This window comes from Chinchilla lanigera, unplaced genomic scaffold, assembly GCF_000276665.1.
Source record: "Chinchilla lanigera isolate Chin_1 unplaced genomic scaffold, ChiLan1.0 scaffold00067, whole genome shotgun sequence".
In the NCBI taxonomy this organism is placed as follows: Eukaryota; Metazoa; Chordata; class Mammalia; order Rodentia; family Chinchillidae; genus Chinchilla; species Chinchilla lanigera.
The window spans coordinates 3517124-3542158 of record NW_004955468.1 but is presented as its reverse complement, the minus strand read 5'-3'; the positions used below and the strand labels follow the sequence as shown (position 1 = coordinate 3542158).

Below are 25035 nucleotides of genomic sequence, written 5' to 3'. Positions count from 1 at the left end.
CTGGTTGCTTTGCTCCCAAGAATATTCCCAGAACTGGTAAAACCTGGATAGGCCAGGGGGATCAGATGCTAGTAATATGTCAGTGTGATTTCCTGAGGTTGATGCCTGCAGGGTGGTTATGTGGGAAAATGCTCTCCCTTTTGGGAAACGCTCCGTTTGGGGGTGATAGAGCATTACCTCAGCAAAACACTCTGAAATGCTTCATCAGAGAATTTTGTAACAGACTTGCAATTCTTCTGTAAGTTTGAGATTGCTTCAAGATTTTAAAAAATTGATTAAGAATGAAATCTTGTCATTTGTGACCACACGGATGGAACTGGGGAAAATTATGTTAAAAGTGAAATAAGCCAGGCACAGAAAGACAAGTTCCATGTGTGCATGTGTGGAATCTAAAACTTTGACCTCACCCAAGTTGAGAGCAGAATGTGATTACCACGTAACCAGAGACGGGGAAAGGTGGGTCAGTGTGTCCTAAGTTACAGTGGTTAGGAGCGAGAAGTTCCACCACTGCGCAACGCAGGGACTATTGATAATGACATGTACTGAACATTTCAAAATGCATGGAGAAAGAATTTTGAAAGTTTCTACTATAAATAAATGATAAATGTTTGAGTAGACAGACAGGCCTAACCTGATTTAAACATTACACAATGTATATGAGTATCTAAGCATGAAGCGCTACCCCATTAATATACACAATTTTTATGTTTTTATATTTCAGTTAAAATAAATTTAAATTGAAGACATTAATTAGAATATTTTATCAGATATCATTTTCCCTGAAGACGCATCCCAATCAAGATGTGTTCCCTCAAGCTTTGTTCCCAGTCCTTTCCTGTCCCCTTTTCCTGCTGGTCTTCCTCCCGCCTCACCGGGTGGCTGCTCCTTCCAGGACTTCTTTCTTGGTCCCTTTTTAGCTCTGCTCACTTCTAAATGTTAAAGGCCAGGTAGGTCTCTGTCCTGGGACCTCCTTTTCTTTCTATACTTATTCCCCTAGAAACCTCATGCAGTCTAGAGTCTGAATGCCACCAACGTACTGACAACACTCAGCCTTCTTCTTGGAGCCTGGGGTCTTTTCTGGATCCCTGGGCCCCTAACAATTGGTCAGCTCAGATTTTTCATCCCTGTGTCTAAAAGAAATCTCAACACACCCCAAACTGAGCTCATAGACTTCTTTATCTCATTCCACAATCCTCCTGATTGCAATATATGTATGTGTGTGTGTGTGTGTATATATATAGAGAGAGAGAGAGACAGAGACAGAGAGACAGAGTACAAGGAAATCAGAAGGGGAATGAGCACCCCAAGGATGCTACAGCTCCAGATCTGAAGCACTGAGGAAGGAACAGAGTTCTCAGAGTCAGGTGGGCTCAATAGGAACAGCCTCCTGTATGGGCTGAGGCTTTTGGGTTTTTTTTTTTTTTCTTTTGATACTGGGAATCGAACTCCTGACCTCAGGCTTGCCAGACAAGCGCGTATGCCACTGAGCTATATCCCCAGCATTTGGCTGAGGCTTTTGGAGGAGGGATGAAAGATGCTGACCTCACTTTCGTTCTGTTTTCTTGCCTCCTGAGGGTGGGTCCATCAGCCACACCCAAAGCAACCCAAGGGTAAGGAGACCCCTTCATGGTGTTCATTATGTCAGCCTCTAGGAACAAGATGTGTAGGGGTGCTAGAGGTAGACAGCCCCACCTCTGAATGTATGATAGTTTTGGGGGACAGTCCAAGATACACATACTCTTATTTTTCTTCCCTGCTTTATTTTTCTCCTTAGCACTTCCATCTAAACTATGGTATCTTTCATTTCTTTCTTTTGTTTCTTTTCCATCTCCCTCCACAAGGTATAAACTACAAGGACAAAGATTTCTTTGTCTTCATTTACTGCTGTATGTCCAGCCGCACCTATACTGATGCCTAGAGCATAACATGTTTTCAATTAAATGTTTTGTTTTGTTTTTTGAGATGGGATCTTGCTGTGTTGCTTAGGCTAGCCTCTAATTCCTGGGCTCAAGTGATATTCCTGCCTCAGCCTCCTAAGTTCTGGGACTACAGGTATGCACCACTATATCAAACTTCAATAAAGATTTTTTTTCCTACCTAAGGTTGAATCCAGGACTTACGCACTAAGCTACATTCCCATATATTTTTTTAAATAGGTGCTGCTTTTATGCCTTTATTTTAATTTATGACATTGGATTCTACAATAGATCTCACTGTACTGTATTGCCCCATGCCATTGTTACAGCCCTTCTAAGTTGTTGCAGTACTTCTTTTTTGGGGGAGAAGCGGGGAGTACGGGAATCGAACTCAGGACCTTTCACTTGCCAGGCAGGTGCTTGTGCCACTGAGCTATATCCCCAGCCCTCTAGATTTTTTTTTCGAGACATGGTCTCTCAAAGTTGTCTAGGCTGAGCCCAAACTTACAACTCTCTTGCCTCACCCTCCCACAGTATTGGGACTCTAGGCATGTGCCACCTCATCCAGCTAAAAAGTTTTTTTGTTTTTTTTTTTTTTTAGTTTAGAGAGTTGCTACCTTGTGACAGGCAGAATAATACTTCTGAGTACATCTACATGCAAAGCCTGGGAATCTATGAATATGTTAGGTATGTGGTACAGGGAAATGAAGGATGCAAATAAAATCAAGGTTACTCACATGACCTTAAAACAAGAGGATTATCCTGGACTGTCCTAGTGGGCCCAATGTCCCTGGAAAAGACAGAATATTATGATTTATATCTAGATGTTCCTCCAAAGGCTCATGTGATCACAGGTGGGGAGTTTTGAAGGTGGCTGAATTATAGTGTGTGAATGTGGATGAAGGGTATGATGCTAAGATTAAGGGTATGGATAATGGAAATCCCACTCTAGGTGTGAGTGGCATCAATCAATAGTTCTACAGCCTAGATGGAATATATAGGGAAAGAGGGAAAGTAGATTGGCTGCTGTCACTGCTGCTTGCTGCTTGCTGCCTACCCTGCCACACCATGGACTATTTCTCCTCTGCCATGTCACCCTGCTTTGGAGCCAGCCAACTATAGACTGAAACTTCTACCAACTGTAAGCTGAAATAAACCTCACCTCCTTTAACTTTGGGTGTCTGGCATTTTATCTCAGCAATGAGAAAAGTAACTAAGACACAGAGTCAGAGAGATTTAAACGTACTATACTGTTGCTTTGAGGACGGAAGAGGGGAGCCACAAACCATGGAATGCAAGCAGCCTCTGGAAGCTGGAAACTACAGGAAAACAGATTTTCCTTGTCTTTGTCACTTCCTGTCACTGAGACACAATACCTGACACCTACAACTTGTTTTGTTTTTTGAGACAGAGTCTTGCTATGTACTCCAGGCTGGCCTTGAACTTGTGGTGATCCTCCTGCCTCAGCCTCCCGCGTGCTGATTTATAGGTGTGCACCACCATGCCTGCCTTAACACCTGCAGCTTAAAGGAGGAGAGGTTCATTTTGGCTCATAGTTTCAGTGGGTTCATTCCATGATTGGCTGGCTCCAAGGCAGAGACAGCATGTGCAAAGGCCCAGTGGAGGACAGCTGCTCACAGCGTGGGTTCAAGAAGCAGAGTGAGGGGAAGAGACAAGGAGGGAGAAACACCCTTCCAGATCATGCACCCAGTAACCTCCCTGTAGCCAGACTCCACCTCCTAATAGCATACTTCACCGCTAAACTCATTAGTGGGTGATTCCACTGGTGAGTATCACCCCCATAACTCAATCACCTTCTAAAAGCCCCATTTCTGAATGTGTGATGGTTTTGGAGGACATTCTAGCTCTAAGCCATAACATTCTACTCCCCTGAAAAACTCATGTCCATCTCCATGCAAAATGGATTTAGTCCATTTCTAAGAGTATCTTAAGTTTTAACAGTCTCAGGATTGCTGAAAAGGTCAAGTCCAGAGTCTCCTCTGGGACTCAAGCCCAACTCTTAGTTTTGAACCCCGATAAAAATCAAAAAGAAAGTTAAACACTTCTAATATACAATGGTACAGGGTAAACATCCCCATTCCAAAAGGGAGAAATGGGGGGATAGAAAGGAAAGAGACCAAAGTAAAACCAAAACCCAGCAGGGCAAACATTCACTCCTGTAGCTCCCATCCAGCACCTGGGGCAAGTGGTGGCAGGATGTGAACTCCAGAAGGCTTGGGCAGCCCCTCCCCCATGGCATTGCTGGTTGACACCATCATGGCCTCTCTCTGGGGTTGGCTTTGCTCACTGCTTGCAGCTTTCCTCAGGTGTTCCACGTTCCCGGAATCTCCCACTTCCTGGGGTCTCCACTGTACTTTTGACTTCATGCTCACAGTCACACACTGCCGTCTCAGGGGCACATGCCTGGCTTTCCAGGCCTTCTTCTGAAATCTGAGTGGAAGCCTTCCTGACCTCACAATTCTTGTTTTCTGCCCATAAAATCAGCACCACACCAATGATGCCAAGGTCTGCCACCAGCTTGAGAAGTAGCCCCCTAAAACCACAACTGCAGAGGCCTGAGTGCCTGGATAGCTGAGCTCTGGGAAACTTTTCCCTAGTCAGCCCTGAATGAGCTAGGGTCCCTGGGGTTCTCTTTTCGAAGCAAAATCTTTCATTTTTGTACCCTTGAACCTGCAAAGGGTAGGCCATCTATAAAATGGTAAGTACTTTCCATCAAATGATGCACCATAACAGACTCTCCTTCTGCCGGGTGTGGTGGCGCACGCCTGTAATCCCAGCACTTGGGAGGCTGAGGCAGGAGAATCGTTTCAAGTTCGAGACCAGCCTGGGCTACAAAGTGAGCTCAAGGCCAGCCTGAACTGCATAGTGAGACCCTGTCTCAAAAAGACAAAAAATAAATAAACAAATCCTTCCTTGAGTATTTATTTATTTTTGGTGGTACTGGATATTGAACTCAGAGCCTTCATACTGAGCTATATCTCCAGCCTTTTATTTTATTATTTGGAAACAGGGTCTTGCTAAATCACTAAGTTGCCCAAGCTGGGGTCAGACCTTCGATCCTTCTGCATCTACTTCTCAGAGTGCTGGGATTACAGGCATTCACTGCTTGGCTTTCTGCAAACAAAATCTGATAATCTCTTTGGGCATACTGATTTTTTTTAGATTAGTCTTCTACTTTTTCAAAACAAGAGCCTAGTGGGTGGCAAGGCTGCTGCTCACACACATACAAGATGTGCGGCAGACGGTCCGTGGCACCTGGACACTGCCTGGTAGTAAGCCTCCCAGGTGGCAGCTGGGTGGGGCTGGAAGTGGTAATGAAGAGGAGGCAAAGGAGAGACTGTGTCTGGAGGTGGCCTGATGAATTCCCTTCTTGGGCTGGGCCTGCACAGGGTTCTTCTACTGGGGCATGGGAACTGGAGTAGGTCTAGGGGAAGAAGAGCCAGGAGCGTGAGCAGTGGTGCTGGAAACTTCTCCCTGATGCAAGACTGGTATGGAGGCCAGTTCAGCAGCTGCGGGCGGTGCCTGCCAGGGTGAGCGAATCCAAACCTCCTCCCTCCCTCTTGGTACAGGTCCAGGATGGCTGCTCCCCAGGCCCAGGAGGCTGCATACCCACAACCTAGGTGGGGAGGAGGGGCTTCTCCAGACATCTGGGGAGGTGGGAGAGCCAGAGCCCTGAGTCGGCAGGGGACAGAGGAAGCAAGAAAGCAACTCCAGCCTTCTGCAGTGCAGACCACTCTGGAGGTGGCATGCATTGCCTGCCTTGGTGCTGCTTCCAGCTGGTGCCCTTAAAACTAGCAGGACCTGGGTTTGCAGGGAAGAAGAAGGAGGCGGCTGTGAAGTGAAGCCAGCCTGAGAACAAAGAAGGCTTTGCAGAGAGGGAGGCACCTTCCACTAAGGCCTCAGGGCCTGGGGAAGTGACTCACTGCGCCCCCGGGATGGACCCACCCATGGGGGCTCCGTGGGGCAGAGAATGCAGCCCAGCTGCCCAAGCCTCATGGGTGGGGTAGGGGTTGTCAGGCTCAGGCAGTAGGGGGCGGGGCTTCCTCCAGCTTCCCTCTCCCTCCAGACCCGGTGTGCATCCTTGGTGACGGCCCTGGGCCTCATTAGGTACAGCCAGGCGGGGGCTGCTGCCAGTGCCGCCGAGCCGCTGCGGCTCGGGGCTGTGGGCGTGGTCCCCTCCACCAACCCGCGCGCCCAGAGGGGACCAGAGTTCTCCAGCTCCCCATAAGCCACGTGGCCCCCTGCCACAGCGAGGCACCAGTGCCACCCGAAAGTGGCAGCCGGCTGTCCCAGAACGCAAGAGATGAGAACTTGGAGAGCCCTCGCTGCACGCCCTGGCTTCTGGGGCAGTTGGGCAGTTGCACAATCTCCTTTCAATTATTCTCCGTAGAGTGTGTAGCAACCGGGCGAGAATTCCAGGACCTTGTACTTACTCGTACAAATCTGCCTTCTCGCTGTTTGGCTGCCGGGCCAGGCGTGGCTCTGTGGGCCCGGGGAAATGGGGGTGTGTTCGCGTCCAAGAGGGCGTGGCCCGCGTCCGCAGCCACCCTGCCCTGCTGGTGCAGTCTGCTGGCCCCAAACCGCAGCTTCTTCGGGAGCCCTGGACTGGGGCCAGAACACGGAGAAGGAAGCTCTGGTGACATTCTCGACATGGGCTTTGAGCAGCAGGCTTGGCCTACAGCAGTTCCAGCCAGTGATTTTTCTTCTTTTTTTAGTGGTGTTGGGAATTGGTATTTTTCTCTGAGTTACATCCCCAGCCCTTTTTATTTTGAGACAGGTGCTTGCTAAGTCACTAGGTTTCCCAGGCTGGGGTCGAACTTGTGATCCCCCTGCCTCAGCCTCCTGCGTAGCCTGGATTACAGGTATGCACTACCATGCTTGGCCCAGCCAGTGATTTTTTTGTGTAAGGAGCGTCAGAGGGTCCGCTCCTGATGACCCAGCTGTTAATTTTGGGCTATGCCTCTGGGTCAAGGAAGGGCATTGTCCTGCTCGCCCTGGGGCCAAAGGATGGTTGTCAGGACTGGCTGTTTTGAATGATGGAAATAAAGACAAAACTCCAAATGCAGCTGGCCTGCAGCCCCTGTCCTTTGTGCTTTCCCCAGGGAATGTGCTTGCCTCTTTCTCTGGGCCTCTCATTAAAATTTCAGAGAAGCCTCCTTTGCTATGGAGACACTAGTGTCCAAGCCTGAGAGATTGCTGGCTCCATAAGTAAATCTAGGAATTTAGAGTAATCCAAGTTTGGTGTCATCACAGACTTGGAAACTGTAATATGGTTTTTCTCCTGGATAACTTAACGGAGCCTCAAGTAAACACGTGAAAGTAAACAATTAGCCCCATGGACCGTCACCCGCCAAGCCCCTCCCGCAGCGGCTGGCAGAGCCTGGCCAACAATAACTGGAGCTCGCTCTCTCTCAAAGTGCTGCGGGGAGATAAGATCTTTGCAGCAGAGCAGGGACCCTTTGGATAACTGACGTCCAAAAACCTCAGTGGTCCCCTCAGCCCACTTTCCCAAGGCATAGTTTTATGACTTACTTCAAAGTAGCAGACATTCCACCCAACACATCCTTCCTCTGGCAGTGGAGCTGGGCGTAAGGGTGATGGCGGAAGAAACACAGGAGGCCTCTTTCCTATGGGCAAACTGCTACCAGTGGGCAGCCGTGGCTGGGTGCACATCCTCAGGAGCAGCCCTGCCCTCAGAGTGAGCCCTCCCCCACGCTGCCTGGGACTCGGGTCTGAAGAGTTCTCCGTGCTCAGGTAGTCACCCCACTTGTTCAGTTTTGGGGCTTATGGGAAAGGAGTCACCATCCAGAGGTCCTGAACCAAGTCCAAGCATTAGTGTAGGATTGGGGGTGTGAGGAAAACTTATAGAGAAATGGTCCCGGACTCACAGAGCACATGACAGTGAGGGCTGAGCCCCTGGCAGTAAAGTCCATGGAGAACGAGGGCAAATCCCTGGATTGATCTCTCCTCTCTGTCTGTCTGTGTCTCTCTCTCTCTCTCTCTCTCTCTCTCCCTCTCCTCTCTCCCTCCCTCCTTCCTTTCTCATCACTGGGGATTGAACCCTGGACCTTTACACTGAGCTACATCCCCAGCCTCTTTTTTGTTTATGAGACAGGTGTCTTGCTAAGTTGTTAATTTGCCCAGACTGGGCTCACACTTGGGACCCTCCTGCCTCAGCCTCCCACAGTGCTAGAATTACAGGTGTGCACCACTATGCCTGCCTTCAACCCTCACTGGAGCTGTGTTTCATTTGGGTTACTTTAGAAAACTGTGATGCTTTAGAGAGAAAGTCATTGCTAGCCTTATTCCTGGCAGGAAGCTGGCAGGAACCACCTTTTTCATGGTTATCTGTTAAGTCCTCTAGAGAACATCAGGCTGCCCAGAATCCATTGTCAGGAGTGAGTTCCTGCCAGAAAAGGATTCTGGAGGGAATGTGTCTCTTCCTCTCTGCCCAGTCAATAAATTTAACAGTTTTATCTAAATACAGTTAGCACTGTATAGTTTCTTTCAAGCAGGTACCCTTGACCATCTGCCTCAGATCCAGGCAAGGTTATGAAATAAAGCAGGGAAATCGTCTTGGGCTTTATGTTGGACATTACAGCTTTGTCTTTTTAACTCCTTTGTAGGTTTCCATGGATACTGACAACAAACTTTGTTTGGTCTAATGAGAAGTCTCATGCTAATAAAGGCAGGAGCTGCATTTGACAATACACACTAAAATCATTCTTCTATACTTAGCAATTAATTTGAAGGACACCCATTTGTAGAGATAATTTAAACAGAGCAGGTTTCTACCCCACATAATAACCCACATACTTCAGTGTAGCTAACAAGCCAGAGCTCCCGCCAGCCCTCTCTCTGCAAGGAACCACCTACTTTGGGTAGGGATGGAGGGGAGCAGAGAAGCCCAGGTGTGTCTTCCTCACATGAGAGATGAGACTAGTATTATCTGGCTGCTGTGGCTTTTCCCGCCCACCTTAAAGTGGACTGGTTATGGCCATCACACCGTGGCTCAAGGTTATCAGCTGCTCTTTCTAGCTCTAGCTCTATCCCAGCTGCTCTCCCTCCAACTGAAAGCCCCCGGCAGCGCCCATTTTTGTATGTTCTACCTTGTCACCTAGCTTGTGTGTCTCAGTGTGTCTTCCTGGGCTGGTCCAACTATGCACCTCTCTCCTGCCAGAGGGGAGGTCAGGGCCTGATGGAAGGAGGCCATCTTCTCAAGGGAACACAAGTCTGCCTCTTGGGCAGGGAGGGAGGGCAGGTTCCGCTGCGCTCAGCCAACAGCAAGTCTCCTGGTCCAGGGTTTAATGGAACTAGTTTTGTTTCCCTAGTGCCCACATACGCGCTTTCTCTGCCCCCTTCTCAAATGCTTGGCTCACACCCTGATAAAACCAGTGCCTAAGGTCCACTGCAAGCTGAACCTTGGAGTCCAGGGCTGGGGCCCTGGGAGATGTGGCGACGTATGTGCCACTGCCTCACGCTCGGGCGAGACAGCAGGGTGCACAGGCGGTGTTGGGGGACCATGCAGCTGCTTAGGATCCAATCCTCACCAGAGCTCTCAGATCAGGAAGTTGTGGGATTTGGACTTGGGATAGATACTCAAGGCCCTATTCTAAGACCAAGCCAAGTCCCAAGTCATCCACCAAGCCAGAGGGCCTTCTTATAGTAGCCTCAGTGGACTAAAAACAAAGTGCTAGAGCTCTGTGTAATTTATAAAATATTCTTTATTTTAAGGAACACAAATAGTAGTTTAAAAAACGAGCACGCGTGCACACACACACACACACACACACACACACACACACACACACTTCTTAAAAGCTAGTATAATGTTGTGACCTGGCTTGGAACCCATGTGATCGGGACAGTGGCAGAAGCTGCCTGCTGTGGCTTTGCTTGGTTCTCTGCACTGGCAGAGGCTTGGTAGGAAACGGAAGCAGCACTGGCCCAGCTCTCTGGCCAGTTGCTTATAATCAAGAACAGTTTTGGGGTTTACGGAAGGAGTAACACTGATGCTGCCAATATGTCATCAAAAGATTATAATGTATCCATTCCAGGGAATGTAAAAATGCTTTAAAGAATGGATAATTTGTAGTTATCGTTTATAGAGATTAGGTGTATTAGGATGGTAGCATTAGGGGAAGTGAGTGTTTCCCTACACATTCAGAAATTCCCCAGTTGATGTAAAATCCTACTTCTTGATTTTACTTAAGAATAGTCACATTTAGTAAGGTAGGGTTACTTCTCCCCTCCCCCCCCATTTTCTTTTAGCCCAAAAAGATGGCTTGAAAATGGTAGAGAATCTTGAACCATCAGCACCCATGCTGGCTATTATTATGCCAGAAAACAAATCTATAAACATTCACAGCATTGAGCTGTTTTCACAAGACTTCCTCTCTAATAAACACAACACTTTCTCCTCCTCTCAGATGTAAGCCTGATGCCAGATGCAGAGGTGCCAACTGTAGGCGCGTTGCTGAGCGGAGGAGAAGCCTAGCAAGTTTGTCCAGCAAATTAGATTGCACAGTGGGCTGGCGTCTTTGTGGCCTTGGACGGGAAGCTGCTGATCTGTGCTCCCATGGCCCGAGGCAGGCGGAGGCTGGTGGCCCTGGGCAAGTGTGTAAAAGGGTCCTTGTGAGTTAGAACGAACTCAAGCAGAAACACAGGCTGATTAAAATTGGGGGCCTACATGACATGCTGGCTCTTTCCCTTAGAAAGTGTTGCATGGAGACCCTGTTTGCTTAGCTGATTTTCAGTTAGCCGCGTGGCTTGCCCTCCAGACTTGCCGTCTTCTTGCCTGCAACCAAGAGGGCCAGAGAGAAAACCTCCCCCATTTAGGACCGGGTTCAAAAGCCCCCAGAAACCTGTCTGCCTTCCCCTGTTTGCATGTGGTTAGGGACTGTGAATCAGAATTCAGAATCTGTGCTGCCCCGAGGGGACAGGCAGAAGCTCCGAAGAAATACCCAAATGCAATAAATAACATAGAGCTCAGGACCCTAGTCCCGCCCCTCCCCCAGCCACCGCCCCTGGTTATTCCCGGCTTTGAACCGACGGAACCGAGGGAGCAATTCCACCGCCAAGCCCCACCTGCACACCAAATGTGGGCATCCGGCTGCTGCTGCTTCTGCACAGGACAGAGCCTCAGTCTTTTGCTTCATAGCATCATTTATGGCATGAACTAGGATTGTAATGTGTTTACACAAACACACAATTGTACATCAGCATCTTTACAATATTAAAGGAGTCATATACAAGTCTACAGGCATTATATACAGGGTGCTGGCCCGGGTACCCCACCTACCAGTCCTCTGCATTTTCTCCATCCAGGAGGGGCCAGCACGTGGGGAAGTATGACAAGGCCCAAGGTGTCCATCTTTGGGCTTGCTGTCTGGGAGGTGGCAGGTCTATGAGGACCCCCTCAGGGCCAGTCCTCACTGGAATCTAGGGTCAAGAGCGCGAGGTATGCCCATGTCCAGTCTTACCGCCAGGCTAGTACAACACGTTTAACTAAAACTCAGTGTGCATATTAGTGTGGGAAAAACTGGAGCTAGTGGCCCTCTGGGGGTGGCTCCCTGAGCTGGGGACCCAGAAGATGCTGCCGACAGATGGGACCCTTTGTGGTGAGACCCATTCCTGAGGTAAGGTGCAGCCCCCACAGCGGGTCTGATGGGGACAGACTTCTCTAGGGGCCCAGGAGTGAGCACACACTGACAGGACTGGGAGCTCCTGTGCATGAGCAGGTCAGGTGACCTGCTGAGTGCAGCCTGAGCCCTGGAAGGCAGCAAAGAGAGGGTCTGAGATGGTTAGGTGGGCCGTCCGACCCTGCACCCTCCCCCAGCAGCCCCGTCCCCTACGGGCCTGGCTTCAGCTCCTGAAGCACTGTCATGCCCACATCCAACCCCCCAGCCCCAGCTCTGCAGGCACCTGGGCCTGAGCGCCCCACAGCTCATCCACCATGTGGGCCTGCTGCACGTCCGACTGAGAACTGAGCACCAGATGAAGAAGCGTTGGTCCTTGGAGGCCTTGCTGCCTTGTGCAGTGACAGTCACTTCCATTTTAAATACTGTAGAAAAATAAGCCATCTCTGACACAAGGAGACCCGCCGAGAGCCTGCCACGCACAGAGAAGGAGGAACAGCTGCTCTGCGATAGCTGGGGATGCCTCTGCTCGCTGTGCCTCGGCAGAGGACGCTGCACCTGACCACAGAGCCAAGGGACGCGGAGAGCCGGCAGTGGAGTTCTGGCCACGGCATCCGTGGTCACAGCAGTCCTTCGGTGGGCATGCCTCCAGCATCCCATGTTCTGTTGCCATGACACCCGGGGCCATAGTGCCCCCTGGGACGGCTTCCGACCCTCCAGCCCCAACCTCAGTCTCAAGCCCACTGCTAAGCTTGCACAGGCAGGACTCGCCAGCACTGTTTCCAGGTCTCTGGGAGCGGCCCCAGGGCCGAGGGGCCTCAGGCGGGCACTGAGGCAGGGCCTAGTCCAGGGGCTCCTGCTTTATCCGGACGGCAGTGGGGGTGGGCTGTGGTCGCCGCTCCTCTCGACAAAGCACGTACTCGCTGAACTGGGAGGAGTCCACGCCACCTCCACAGGACGCAGCCACGCTGAAACCCCTCTGGAAGAGCCTTTCCAAGACCTGCCAGGGAAGAAAGGGGGGTCAGCAGAGTTCAGCTGCGAAGTTTGCCTGGCCTGGCTGGTGGGCAGCTGGGCCCTAGCCAGAGCTAGCTACCTCGTCCACGTCCTCGTCCTGCTAAGATCTCAGCCTCACTCACTAACAAAGGTCCCTGCTTCCCCAAGGCCTGGGGTATACCACAGGACCGACAGGTGCAGCCAGACCCGGGGGGCCGTCGAGTTATTGGACCTGGGTGTGCTACTCCACCTGGGCTACCACCCTGCTGCCCTCAGGGCACACAGCCCCAGGGATTTGGAGAAGCAAAACGAGCCTTTGGGCTGCTTCTCTCTTCTCTAGGGCATAACCAGCACACACACGGCCCCAGGCACTCTATCAGTCTCTGGTCACAATAATGGAAAGCCTCTGCCCCCAGCCTCTGGGCAGCCACCTGCTTCCCTGAGCCACAGTCCCAGATGCTTTGTTGCCTGGGGGCTCATCAGCTCAAGGGAGCGCAGGGTAGAGAAACACAGGAGGGGTTTCCACAGTGTTTGAGTCTCTGCAGGCCTCCTGTTCAGGTGGGTTTGTGCCTCCGTGAGGGTGGGCTCTGGTCACTGTGTCTGACATCTGTATCTTCCAACTAGCAAGTTCTGACCCATAGCCAATGTGATGTGTGCCTAAGGGACCTTTTCCCCTGCAGTCCATTCTGACCTAATCCCAAAATACAAGCCTGCCTCCGGACATGGTGGCGTATGCCTGCAATCCCAGAACTCTGGGATGTTGAGACAAGAAGATCAAAAGTTGAAGTCCAGCCTGAGCAACTTTGTGAGACCCTGTCCCAAAATAAAAAACAAAAAGTTCTGGGGAGGTAGCTGAGTGCGCAAGTCCTAGGTTCAACCCCCAATGTAAGGGGAAAATGGAAAAAGTTTCCCCTTGTGTGTGGGCAGAGCTGTTAGAAAATAGACCACCATTCCATCTGAGCTTCTGAATCCTTTGACTCATCCAGAAATGCTCTAGGCCGTGGCTGGGTGCCTGCGGGCCCCAAGGTCAGCAGGGTGAGAAGGGGCTCCCGGCCTCTCTGTCCCACCTCTCCTGGCGCCTGAGTTTAATTTGAATCCAAAGTCAGACTCTGGGTGTCAAAGAAGCACACTTGGTTGAAAATACCCTGGGCCATTTTTATAGAACATCCTTTTGGGAAAAAAGAAAAAGTACAGATCAATTTTTTTAAGTCCATCCCCCAGGCTCCATCATTTAATTATGAGCGGGACATAAATTATGCATCGACACATTGTTGCCTTTTCTGTAAGATGGCACGGAGCGCTTCGCCATTTCAGGGACGGCGCCTCTGCCTCCCTCCTTGCTCGCTCTGCTCTGCGCTTGAAGGCGCAGCAGAGAAGCGCGGTACCCGGGGCCCATAGCCCTCACCTGCACAGAGTTGAGCCGGCAGTAGCCATTGAGAGGGAAGCGGATGACATGCGTGGGGTCTTGGTTCCAGCCAGCGTTGACCGAGTTGCACATGACGTCCCCGGTCTCGGGGAAGACCTCTTCAATGAGGGCCTTCTCGCCACTGAGCGCAATGCGCTCACCCAGGTCTGGCGTGACTCGCACCACCAGGCAGTCACAGGCGCGGCTGCGACGTCGCTGCTCCTGCTCCTGCTGCCAGCGCTCCAGCTCTCGCACCATGGGCTGCAGCTGGTAGTACCGTGCCTCCTCGTATAGTAGGCTGAAGTCCTGCAGACATGTGGACGTGGGGTTGAAGGGAGGGGTTTGTCCTCGCCACTGGGGGTGGGGATATCCCCTTTCTGCAGGAACTGTGACCCGTGCAAACTGGGATGGTTGTCCCCATTGTACAGATGAGCAGATGAGGCTCAGAAGGTATGCAAGCCTAAGGAATCCAGCTGCTGTCTGTTGTGCACCTATGCCCTTCCACCTGGCCCTAAGCACTGGGTGGCTTCATCCTCCTGGGGCAGAGAAGCTTTATGGAAAGACCAGGGAGCTACACTCCAGGAGGGAGAGGCTGTACCTATGCCTGGGACCTGCTGCCTTTGAGAATCCCACCCACACAAGATATCCAAGTGGGCATTCAGCCTTTACCCACCCTAGAAGAGCTCACAGCCCAGACTGAGACCAAAAAAAAAAAAAAAAAAAAAAGTCTGCAGGCAGCTCTACAGGAGTTGGAATTCAAGTATCACCTACCAGGTCCAAGAACCATGAAACTCATTGAACCTTCCTTGAGCCTCAGTTTCCTCCTCTATAAAATGATATAAACATCCAACTCAGAGGAGGACAGTGAGGATTAAAGGGGCCCTGCCCCTTCCCAAGCAAGCACAGGGTATGACAAAGTGTCCCAGGAGGCCACCTCTCAGCAGGCAGTCTATACCTAGGCTGGGCAGGATCACACAAACTGTCCTTCAGCTCTGATACTGGCCCCTAGACAAGTACATGGCAACTTACATCAGCTCCAGCCCCAAGGGGCCTGAGCCTCTGACTCATGCCACTGTTTGGGGGTTGACACACAGTGCTGGCTGGTAAGCCTGAAGGACCCTGGAGGAAAGGCAAGAGAGCCCATTCCCAAAATCAAGGGCCACCCCACAGGTCCTAAGTCCCTTCTAGCTGCTGTCTCTGTCCTTTGAAACTGCCCCAAGGGGAGCTCATGCCCTCCCCCTCTTCTGGGCCTACTGCCAGTCAGGGAGCACTCCTGACTCTATGCGGAGATTCTCAGGGCCCTGTCCTGGCCTGTGCTCTCCTCACTCTCATCAGCTCCTAGAATCTTACATGACATCCGTACACCAAACAACTCATCTTTCCTCACAACCAGGGATACCTTCAGGTGACCCTCCACCAGCTCCTTCCATGAAGGAGCGGGACACCAAATGTCCCCAGCCTCTTCCATTTGACTCAGGTCTCAAGCTAAAAGCTGGGAGCACCCTCCACAATCCCATTCCCCTGCCAATCCGCACCCATATCCTCTCTCTAAAAGCAAGTCCCTGCCTTGCTCCAACTCCTCCGCCTTGACCCTGGTCCAAGACATTCAACAAACATACCTGGGCCTGGGAAAGTGGCCCCTTCCATAACTGGCCTCCTGCTCACTCCCCTGTGCTACCTGCATCCTTATCCACCCAAGATCCAGTGCAGTCTTTCCTACTGGAAAATCTGATTATTCTTATCTTACTCACAGCCTTCCCAGTGCCTGCAGGGTAAAATGCCAAATGCTGAGCCTCTCATCAAGGTCTTGACATCAAACAGCAGCCTCCCTTCCTGCCTGTCCCTTCGTGGTTCACAAGACCCCAGACCGGACCCCTCTTCAGTGCTGGAATGAACCAAGCCCTCGGCCACCTCCACCTTCTCACCAAGGCTCATACACCTATCTGCCCTGTTCCTCTGTCACCACCCGGCAAAACGTCCTTTCATCGAGACCCTCCCAGCCAGGTTCCCCAGTCACTCGCAAATCCTCACTATTCTCTGACCGCCTGGTCCCTTGTAATAATCACGGTCAACAACTGTCTTCCCACAGACTGTAAGCATCGTGGGGCAGGACCCACGTGCGTCCCTGTGTAGTCAAGTTCGGTTGTCAGCACTCAGTAAGTGAACTGGGTGAAGGAACTAAAAGAGCTCCAGGGCTACTGCTCCTCCGGGTGGCTGCAGGAAGGAAACAGGAAGCAAAGAAGGAAGGACAGACATATGCTAGCAGGAGCCAGAGCAGCCCAAGCCTGAGTTTTCTTTCTCCCGTGAGTCCCGGTCCTTGGAGGGACTCAGAGGAAGGCAGGAGGAAGGAGCCAGATGAGCTGCCCAGAGGCTCACCCTGAGATCAGGGCTGACCTTCTGTTTAAAAGGTGTATGTCTGGACCATCAGTGCTTTCCCCCAGCAAATTCCCAACAAGGAACAGATTTGCGAACCTCTAACTTCTGTAACTCCAGCACGCAACAGTCTTAAAACATGACAAACATTAAACTGGGGTAAGTGCTGCAGCTTAATTGTTGTTACACCCTGATAAATAAGCTAAAAATGTGAGAAAACAAAATTAGTTTAGAAAAACTGATTTAGCCCTCGGCTTCATCGTTTAACTTTTTGTGGTTGCCATGACGACCATGGGTCCATTTATTAAGTCACAACGTCCCTTGTGTAATGCCATGGCACAGGCAGCACGGGGGGAGCTGCCGGCTGAGGACTTACCTTGAAGTCATCCGGGAGCAGCAGTTTGGACGTCCGCAGGAAGCTCAGGACATAGCGGAAAATCTCTCCATCCCGGTCAATGAAATAATGTTGCTTCAAACTGTCCAGAACGATGGGTTCAGTGCCATTAAAGAGGCGGCTTATTCTGGGAAAGACAGGCAAGGTGGACGGAGGAAGGAAGTGGCTCGGTTCAAGTGCCCTGTCCTCAATCCTTAGTGCCCACCCTGCTGGAAGGGCCACACTTGGGCAATGTGGAGACCATGCCAGGTCTGACAGCTCTCTGCACAAAACTGGGCCAGACCACTGTCACACGGCATGAGAGCAGTCACAAGCACACGCTACCCACACACACAGTCCACAGTGGGACAGGGACACACCCAGCCGTATATACCAGCTAGCTGACGTCGTACAGGGTTAGAAAACTATAGCAAGGCAGACATGGTGATATAAACCAGTCATGGAGCTGGTACATGTGTCCTCACCAGACGGACCCATCCAAAAACTGCGCGCCAACCACCCAGTACCCCAGCCGACAGCCACATATCTGATGAACATATGTAAACCAGCCAACACAGTTACTGGGGTCACATAATCTTCTCACTCAACCCATGTCACTAAGCAATCAGACACACACTGAGGGAGCAGGCACAGGTCACCTGGTCTACAACTCATAGATCTTGCAACTCACAGATCTTAAGCAGCCAGACACAACTGAGAAAGATACACACCAGTTCCCACAAGCCACCCAGAGATAGAAAGTCACAAATACCCCATTACCATTCAGGGAGATACAGAAGGAGGTGGAAGGGACAGTAGATGTGCATGTGTGCCACAATACACACACACAATAGTGCACTGTACACACACCAAGCATGTGAACACAAGTCCATGCTACAGCACACGCATTCATACATGCCACACCATGTGCATACCTGTGGGGACCAGGACTAGAAGGAAAGACGGCTGCCAGCACCACGTCCTTAGAAGGACAGTGGCTCTAACAAATGCAAGAAGTTCTTGGGGACCCCCTGATTCCAGTCCCTACCCATTCCAAGGAGCAGGAACCAAGCCTCAGAGCCAGGGCTTATTCATCCCCAAAGTCCAGGGCAGTGGGCTCTGATGTGATCACTAGCCTTGCTATCCCAGGCTGAATCAGAAATCACAAAGAGGGCTTCTAAGCCACGATCTTGGCTCAGCAAGCGGAAGGATGTTGGCAGTGTCTCCCCAGTGATGGCACTACCAGACCTTCTCCTTGGGTGACAGGACCACATACTCATGCCCAGCTAGACCCTGCCAAGCCAGCAACTTGCCTGCAAGCTTGGGAGAAAGAAGGCCTGACGTGGGACTACCAGCTTAGCTTGCAAAATGCCACTCTGCCTGCACCAGCCTACACCCTTCCCGAGATGTTCCCTTGGTCCCCACAGCAGCCCACACCGTCCATTCTAAGACAGCCTCTCCCAAGGCTCTGCCCTACTACCGTCACTGTATACCCAGGGCACATTAGCTGGACAGAAGCCGCAGGCTCACAGCCCCCAAACCCTTCTTAGGACCTCCTAACTACACCATACTATGCTCTGGTGGCCTGGCACACTCAAGGAATCAGCCATGTGGATTTGCCCGGTACAGAGTAGTTATGTAGTCACCTGTTCTCATTCTGGAGACATGGCCCAGCCCCTGTCTCAATGGGGCAAGATAAAGGGCAAGGCTGCCCTAGGGATGGGCATGCACAGGTTGGGCCAGAGGTGAGGTATGTAGAGGCTTAAGCTGTTGGAACCAGAACAGTGACCACCCAGATACTTCTCAGGGCTCCAAAGGCCACTGAGCCCATCAACCTCCCCAGCGTGGTGACAGTGGTCCCTTAGGACATAGTCCCTGTTGGAAAACCTTGTGGGTTCCATGATTTATTGCAGCTTTCAAAGTGGCCAAGGCCTGGATAGAACTTGGACGTTTAAGGCTGGGCATGGTGGGGCCTGCCTGTAATCCCAACACTTGGGAGGCTGAGGCAGAAGGATTGCTGCGAGTTGGAGGCCAACCTGGGCTACAAAGTGAGTTTAAGGCCAGCCTGAACTGCACAGTGATACCCTGTCTCAAAAAGGCAGAAAAAAAAAAAAAAAGAACTTGGACATTCAGCTGTCAGAGCAAGGGCCATTCAGCATCTCTGGAGACAGATACGGCTAAGCAAGGCCATCAGGTGCCATGGGCAGTGGCTGACAGTCAGATGAAGGTCCACACACAGCACTGGCAAGAAGAAGTAAGGGCCACATCCACAGGTGAGTCAGCAAATCCGAAGCCTCAGCCTGCCTGGGAACTCTCCCCACCTTTCCTGGCTGAGCTCAAACTCTCTGTGCAGCAAGCAATGTGCTTGGCCTGGCTGAGTTCCAAATCCCTCTGATGTCAGGGCTGGCTGGGGCTCCAGAGTGTCCTGTTGGTCTAGAGGACCCTGGATCTACCCACGCCTTGCTGGTTCTAGATCTTTTCATGGTTCAGGATCTCACGCAGGACCAACTGGCAGCTGGGCATCTCCACGTAGCACAAAGGCCTCACATGCCCCAGCATCGGAGCCTACCAAGGATGTCGGCAGGCTGAGGGAGCATTTGAAAAATCACCAGGAAGGACCCTTCACCTCTTGCAGGGCCTTAAGAACAAGCTCTGCCATAACATCCTGGGTTCTGTTGGTGGCTCCCTGTGTCCCCGTGAAAATAGCCACAGGCCACCCTTTGAGGGGAGGCTGCGGGGTGTGGGAGAGCCAACTTCAGAAGTCCTCCGTGGACAAAGTGGATGAGTTCACATTTTGGCAGCTGGGACCCTCAGGGGGCAGAAAAGGCACAGTCCCACCACTAGGCTCTGGTGTAAAAGGAAGGCATCTTCATCTTCTTTTTTAAAAGCTCTGACTCCAGTTTCCCGGATGTTTAGTGTAAGGTTTTATTAGTTCTGAAGCTCCTGGCCATTTCCGCCTGTTGCTCCTCACAGCCAGGATGGATGTCAGCGTGGGGCTGTGCTGGTGGCAACCAGGTGACGTCTAGCAGGCAGGACAAAGGGGAGAAGCAGAGTCCACTGCCGGCCCCAGATAGCTGTGCTGGGTGAGGATCAATCGCTCCTCCAGGGGACCTGCCACTAGGCCTTCTGCACCCAAGCCGCTTGGATGAGCCAAGAACAAGAGGCTGGGCACAGCGCTGTGGGCACAGGGACCTGGGGGATGGGTCCCCTGGCTCTCACAGTACTGCCTGGGGGTGGCAGTGGGGAGCAACGACATCCAGAAACCCTCTGGGTGAAAGATTGATCTATTTTTCCAGAACTGTTGAAAAATAGTTTTACGTTATAACAACCCAGTAAAAGAAGAACAAGAGATATCTAAGGGGCCCTCTCTAGCACAGCTCTGCAATCCACTTCTCAGACCCCATCTGACCCCTGTCCTCTGACTGTCCCACAGGTCATGACAGCCCCTAGCCTCTAGGCCAGAGCTGCAGGCTCTATAATGAACCAGAAGCAATCCATGCAGAACAACAGATTCATCTTGAGCCCCAGCCCTGGGAAAGAATGCAGACTGCCAACCCCTCTGGGCACATCCTGCCGGCTGAGGGTCCCACTTGACAGATCATGGGGCCACGGGAGGCTCAGTTCCCCAGCAAGACTATATACTCCACTGCAAAGCAGGGCAAGGATGACCACACTGTGGCCTGGGAGGGGAAGAGCACCCCTCCCCTCCCCACTCCCAGACAGCTGCCCGGAGACAAAATAAGCAGGAAGCCCTCTTATCTCCCCCTAGGCCTGGGCTGTGATTGCTCCAAAAAGGCGAATGTCTGATTTCAGGAAACATTCTTCCAAGACGGTTGTGGGCAAAGATTTTATGAATCTCACTCACAAACATCATCAACCGATTAAAGAATGATCTATCTCATACAACTCAGGAATGCTGCAGAAGGCAAAACTGAAATTAAATAAGCGGAATCCATCTCCCATCCTAGACAAGGCTCTGCAAGCGAGTACACAGGCCGACACGGCCCGTGGTTTCTGTCCTTCCCAAGTCCCAAGTTCGTAAGGCACCACATGTAGTCTGTCAGGCTGAGGGCGCGAAGCCCCAACCACCAGCTATACCCCAAACTCCGAACAAGAATGTGGAGGGCACGCCTCTGTCCCTGCAGAGGGCTCCACCTGGCCCTGAACAAGCTCCGAAAGCAGCCTGCCCCATGCACTGTAACCTGTGGTCTGAGCAACCACACCAGTGACAAGGTAGCCCAACACACAAGCTCCCCAGAGATGATCACCTGGTGTCTAGGGGATTAATTAGTTCTTCTTCTTTTAAATGTATAAAACCAGGGTGATGCCCTACAGCCTTGGCTCTCCCACTGCTCAGCCCTCAGTGGCCCCAGAGAGTGGTGGCCATAGCTCTGCCATGCCTGGAACAAGCAGTCGCAGGCTGAGCAAGCAGCACGGTGCTCCAGGAGATGCTCAGAGACACGGCCTTGCTCCGTCAGCCCTGCTGCCGTGCCAATAGGAATCCTGGTCCACCCTTAGGACGGAAACGTCCGAGACAACAGCAAAGGAGTCAGCAGCACCCAGCGCCTCGCTTGGGCCAAGAGTCAGGGCAGCCCACCATCAGCAGCGTGGGTGCTCGCTCCTGGGAAGGGGACTGATCGCAGACACTTTATCTACGATAGGGCATGAGCCTCATGCTCAGCTCCTGCCCCAGATATTCCTGAATGTCTTGGAATACCCAGCTAGTCACTGTAACAGCTATCTCCGAGGGACTCCTGCTAGCCCTTTGTGCCTGGCAGTGGCCAAACAAAGAGGGAAAACTGCAGCTCCTCCTCCCTTCCCTTATGCACATCCATAACAGGAAACAAATTAAATATTCACACACCTCTGTGTGTGTGCGCGCGCGTGTGCGTGTGCGTGCGACACAAGATGTACTTAGCACCCTTGGCTCACAAGTGATGCCCTGCAGAAGCCAGGCTGAGTCTTACTCAGGAGGATCCTGAAGGTTCATGAGATTTCCCAGCTAGCTGCTGGCCAGGCTCAGGGAGGGCTGGCTCTGAACAAGTCTAAGCCTCTGCCAGTAGGTTGTGTGCTACTCCTTGCAAGACCAGTGCCACTGATACAGGGTTACAAGCCCCATTTTCAAGCTTCTTTCAGCAGACAAACTCAGCTTCCCAAGCCTTAGCTCCCAGGTTCTGCATCAGCCTGGACATGCTGGAGAGAGCACTGCGCGGCAGCCAGCATGGGAGACAAGCCCCGCTGCATCTGGCTGCAGATGCTACTCCTTACTGCCACAGGCCTGGCTCTTGGAGGGCTTGCTCTTACCTGGAGTCAGGGTATTTGGTGAGTGTGGCCAGGCTGCTGGTATACATGTGGCCGCCCACATCGATGTGCACAGGTGCGTTGGACTTGGTGAGCTGAGCTGGCAGTGGGATCCCCTGGGCAGCCAGGGGAGACACGGGCGACCGGGTGAGAGACAGCCGGGACATGTTTCCTCCCTCCTGGAGACACAAACAAGGCAAGAGACACAATAGTTTTCCAACAACACAGCCATGCACTCCCTTTATTGTCAGTGTGATCACAGATCTAATCAGATCACTTCTGCCTGTGCCTGATCACATATTCAGCTGACAAATTATGGCCACCACTGTAATTAAGTGTATTTGCATCATTTTCTTCAAAGTACCAGGGGGAAAAAGAAAGATGCTTATTAGCAATAAGAAATCAAGAAAAAAAATTTTCAAGGTGTCAGCCTCCAGGGGCATAAAACAAACTGCAAAATTCTAATTAAAGGTCGCGGGCTTATGTGTTAGATGTGAAATATCCCCTGACAAACGAATCACCAATTTGTGAATTGGGATTCAGGGGTTTTTGCAAGTTTGTCTCTGTAACAAGACACCTCTAAATTAGTGACTTCCTCAGCACCTAAGGCGTTGGGTTTTATACATGTAGTAAATTTCACATTAAATTAAGAGCATTTTTGTTTCAAAAAATACATAATCACACAGCCAGTCAACAGTCATCTCTTGAGTGCTGGGGCTGAAGAAAGGGCAGCCAGTGAGCAGGCATCCCGGAAGAGGGCAAGGAGGGGGCAAACAGCGCTGACGCAGCCCACCCTATAGGCTCACCGCGGTGCCAGCGCTGCCGTGTGTGTGAAGCGAGGACCCACTCGGCCGCTCCTTACGGTGAGGCATCTAGGCTTCCATCGCTGCCCAGAGTATCTGTGGGAGGTGGCAACAAAACCAGAGGGGACTTACTCCTCAGCAGTGGTGGGTGCCGGGTTTTCCCTGGAGTCAAACATGCTTAGATTTTTCCTTTCTTGTCGAACCGCGGGAACCCACGAGCACCAGGCAGCCCTCCCAGATTCCACCCACCACTACCCTTGACTCCACACCCCAAAGCAGACCTCCCAGGCATTGCTTATTGTGCGTGCGGGCACGCGTACACACACACACACACACTCACTCACTCACTCACTCACTCACTCACATATGTGTTTTCTGGGCAGCTCCATGTCTGCTAATTTGGCTAATGACAGTACTGAAACATATGCTCACCATTATTGCCCCGAAATGTTTCAGAACAAATCTGATTTTCCTGGTATTTTGGTTTAGAGCCATGTTACCAAGCGTGTCTCCTCTTGCATCAGCAGAGAACCTTGTGGACTGCAGCTCAAGAAAGATCCGCCACCCTCTAGGGGCCAAGGAGCCCTGGGTCTCTCTCCACTGTGTCAAAATGCAGTTTGCAAGTGGTGGGACACAGGAAGCCTCTTTCAGCGGGAGCCAAGGCACAGAATGGAGGGAAAGTCACTCCGGAAGCTACCTCTCCTCTGTGGCTCTCAATAGCAGAGAAAACCTGTCTTTGTTTGCCTAGTCTGCACCTCCCAGTTTCCCTGCAGACCCCGAGGATGGAGTTGTCTGCGCCTAATGTATTCCAGACCCCCTCAGGATCACACACCCCGGAGGCATTAGAGAGCTGGCCAGACAGCCATCAGCAAATGGACCCTCCCCCCTTCCCAGGGCTACTTTCCTCTGTGCCACTGCCACCTGAAATAAAATTGCCCCCTCACTCCCAAGAAGCCACCCCCAGGGCACTTCGCAGGGTCCAAGCAGGAAGGTTAGAAAGTGGCAGGTTTCTGCATCCCCTTCCACTGACTTGGGCTATCTCAAAGGGGAGGGAGGGAGGCTCTGCACACACACGCGCACACACACACACACACACACACACACACACACACACACACAAGGGTTCCACAAACCTGACTCGGACTTCCCTCTCCTAGGTTTAACCCTTGGAGAGCAACCAAATGACATAATGACATCCTGGGGCCCCAGGAGACTGCTTTCTCCTCTTAAACTCTGGCTTCTAAATTTGTGCCTTGAAATTCAATATCCAATTTTAAAACAAGGTTCAAGCAGAGTCCAATCCTGTAAACGTTAAGTAGGCTTTCTCGAAGAGATGTGTTCCACCTGCAGAGTCCTGGCAAGTTCCTTGACCTGAAACTATTTGGGGTGGGGGTAGGGCTTATACCCTCACCGGGGGCTGGCTGCTTTTGGCATTCCTGAGTTCCGGAAAGCTTAAAAAAGAAAACCAGGTCGTTTATCTCAAAGAAGTTCTGAGAAACCAAAACAGACCTCAGGAATGGATTATCCTGCCCTGGGAGGCTCTGCTGGGGGAGGAGTCAGAAGGGAAGACACCGAGGGTAAACTGAACTGGAAGGAATTCCGCCTGAAATTCTATCAAAGCCTGCTGCAGGATGTTTTCCCCACTACCGGGACACAACTCCAAAGTGACACCTAACACCAAGCCCCCATCACCTAACTGCTCCATGCTGTTCACACGCAGCGTCTTTCCCATCAAAAGCACAACCTCAGGATGGCAAACCAGAAACTCACCATTGGAAGCCCCAGGCGTTACGCCTCCACCCGAATCTCCACTGCTCCCTCGGACAAACGCATCTGTGCCGGTCAACCTTCTCCCAGAGACCACTCCTGAGGGAGGTCAGAAGCATAAAAGTGGACACGGTGACCAACAGCATCAAACCAAGACCCAGCCCCAACCTCAGCCCAGAGCGCACCAGCCCTCCCAAGGCTCTACCAAGCTGCCTGTTGCAGGGGCTCAGGGGCCCACAGGTTTGCAAACGGCCCAGCATTGACCCGCTTCTCTAAGCTGCGGTAGAAGCCCCGGGTCCCGAGCCCGCCCCGCAGCCGAGCCCCGCCCGCCCGAGCAGAGGGAAGTGAGCAGAATGCCACGCTCATTTACACACAAAATGATTTTGTGTCCCATTGTGCTCGCAGTTGTTCAGCTCTCTGGGGGTGATTAAACTGGCTGAGCTGC

The 25035-nt window shown here is 51.7% G+C and overlaps 1 protein-coding gene across 1 annotated transcript; it reads right to left on the bottom strand.

Annotated features, from left to right (window-relative positions):
- Nucleotides 1-11084: 11084 nt before the first annotated feature.
- Nucleotides 11085-24689, bottom strand: Kctd15 (potassium channel tetramerization domain containing 15; the record flags this gene model as incomplete). The annotated part of the gene is given in 6 exon segments (XM_005399994.2): nt 11085-12575; nt 13974-14279; nt 16723-16867; nt 22024-22199; nt 22827-22919; nt 24594-24689. Coding segments are annotated over 5 exon segments (852 nt in total). The 3' UTR covers nt 11085-12416.
- Between the last annotated feature and the right edge of the window lie 346 nt (nt 24690-25035).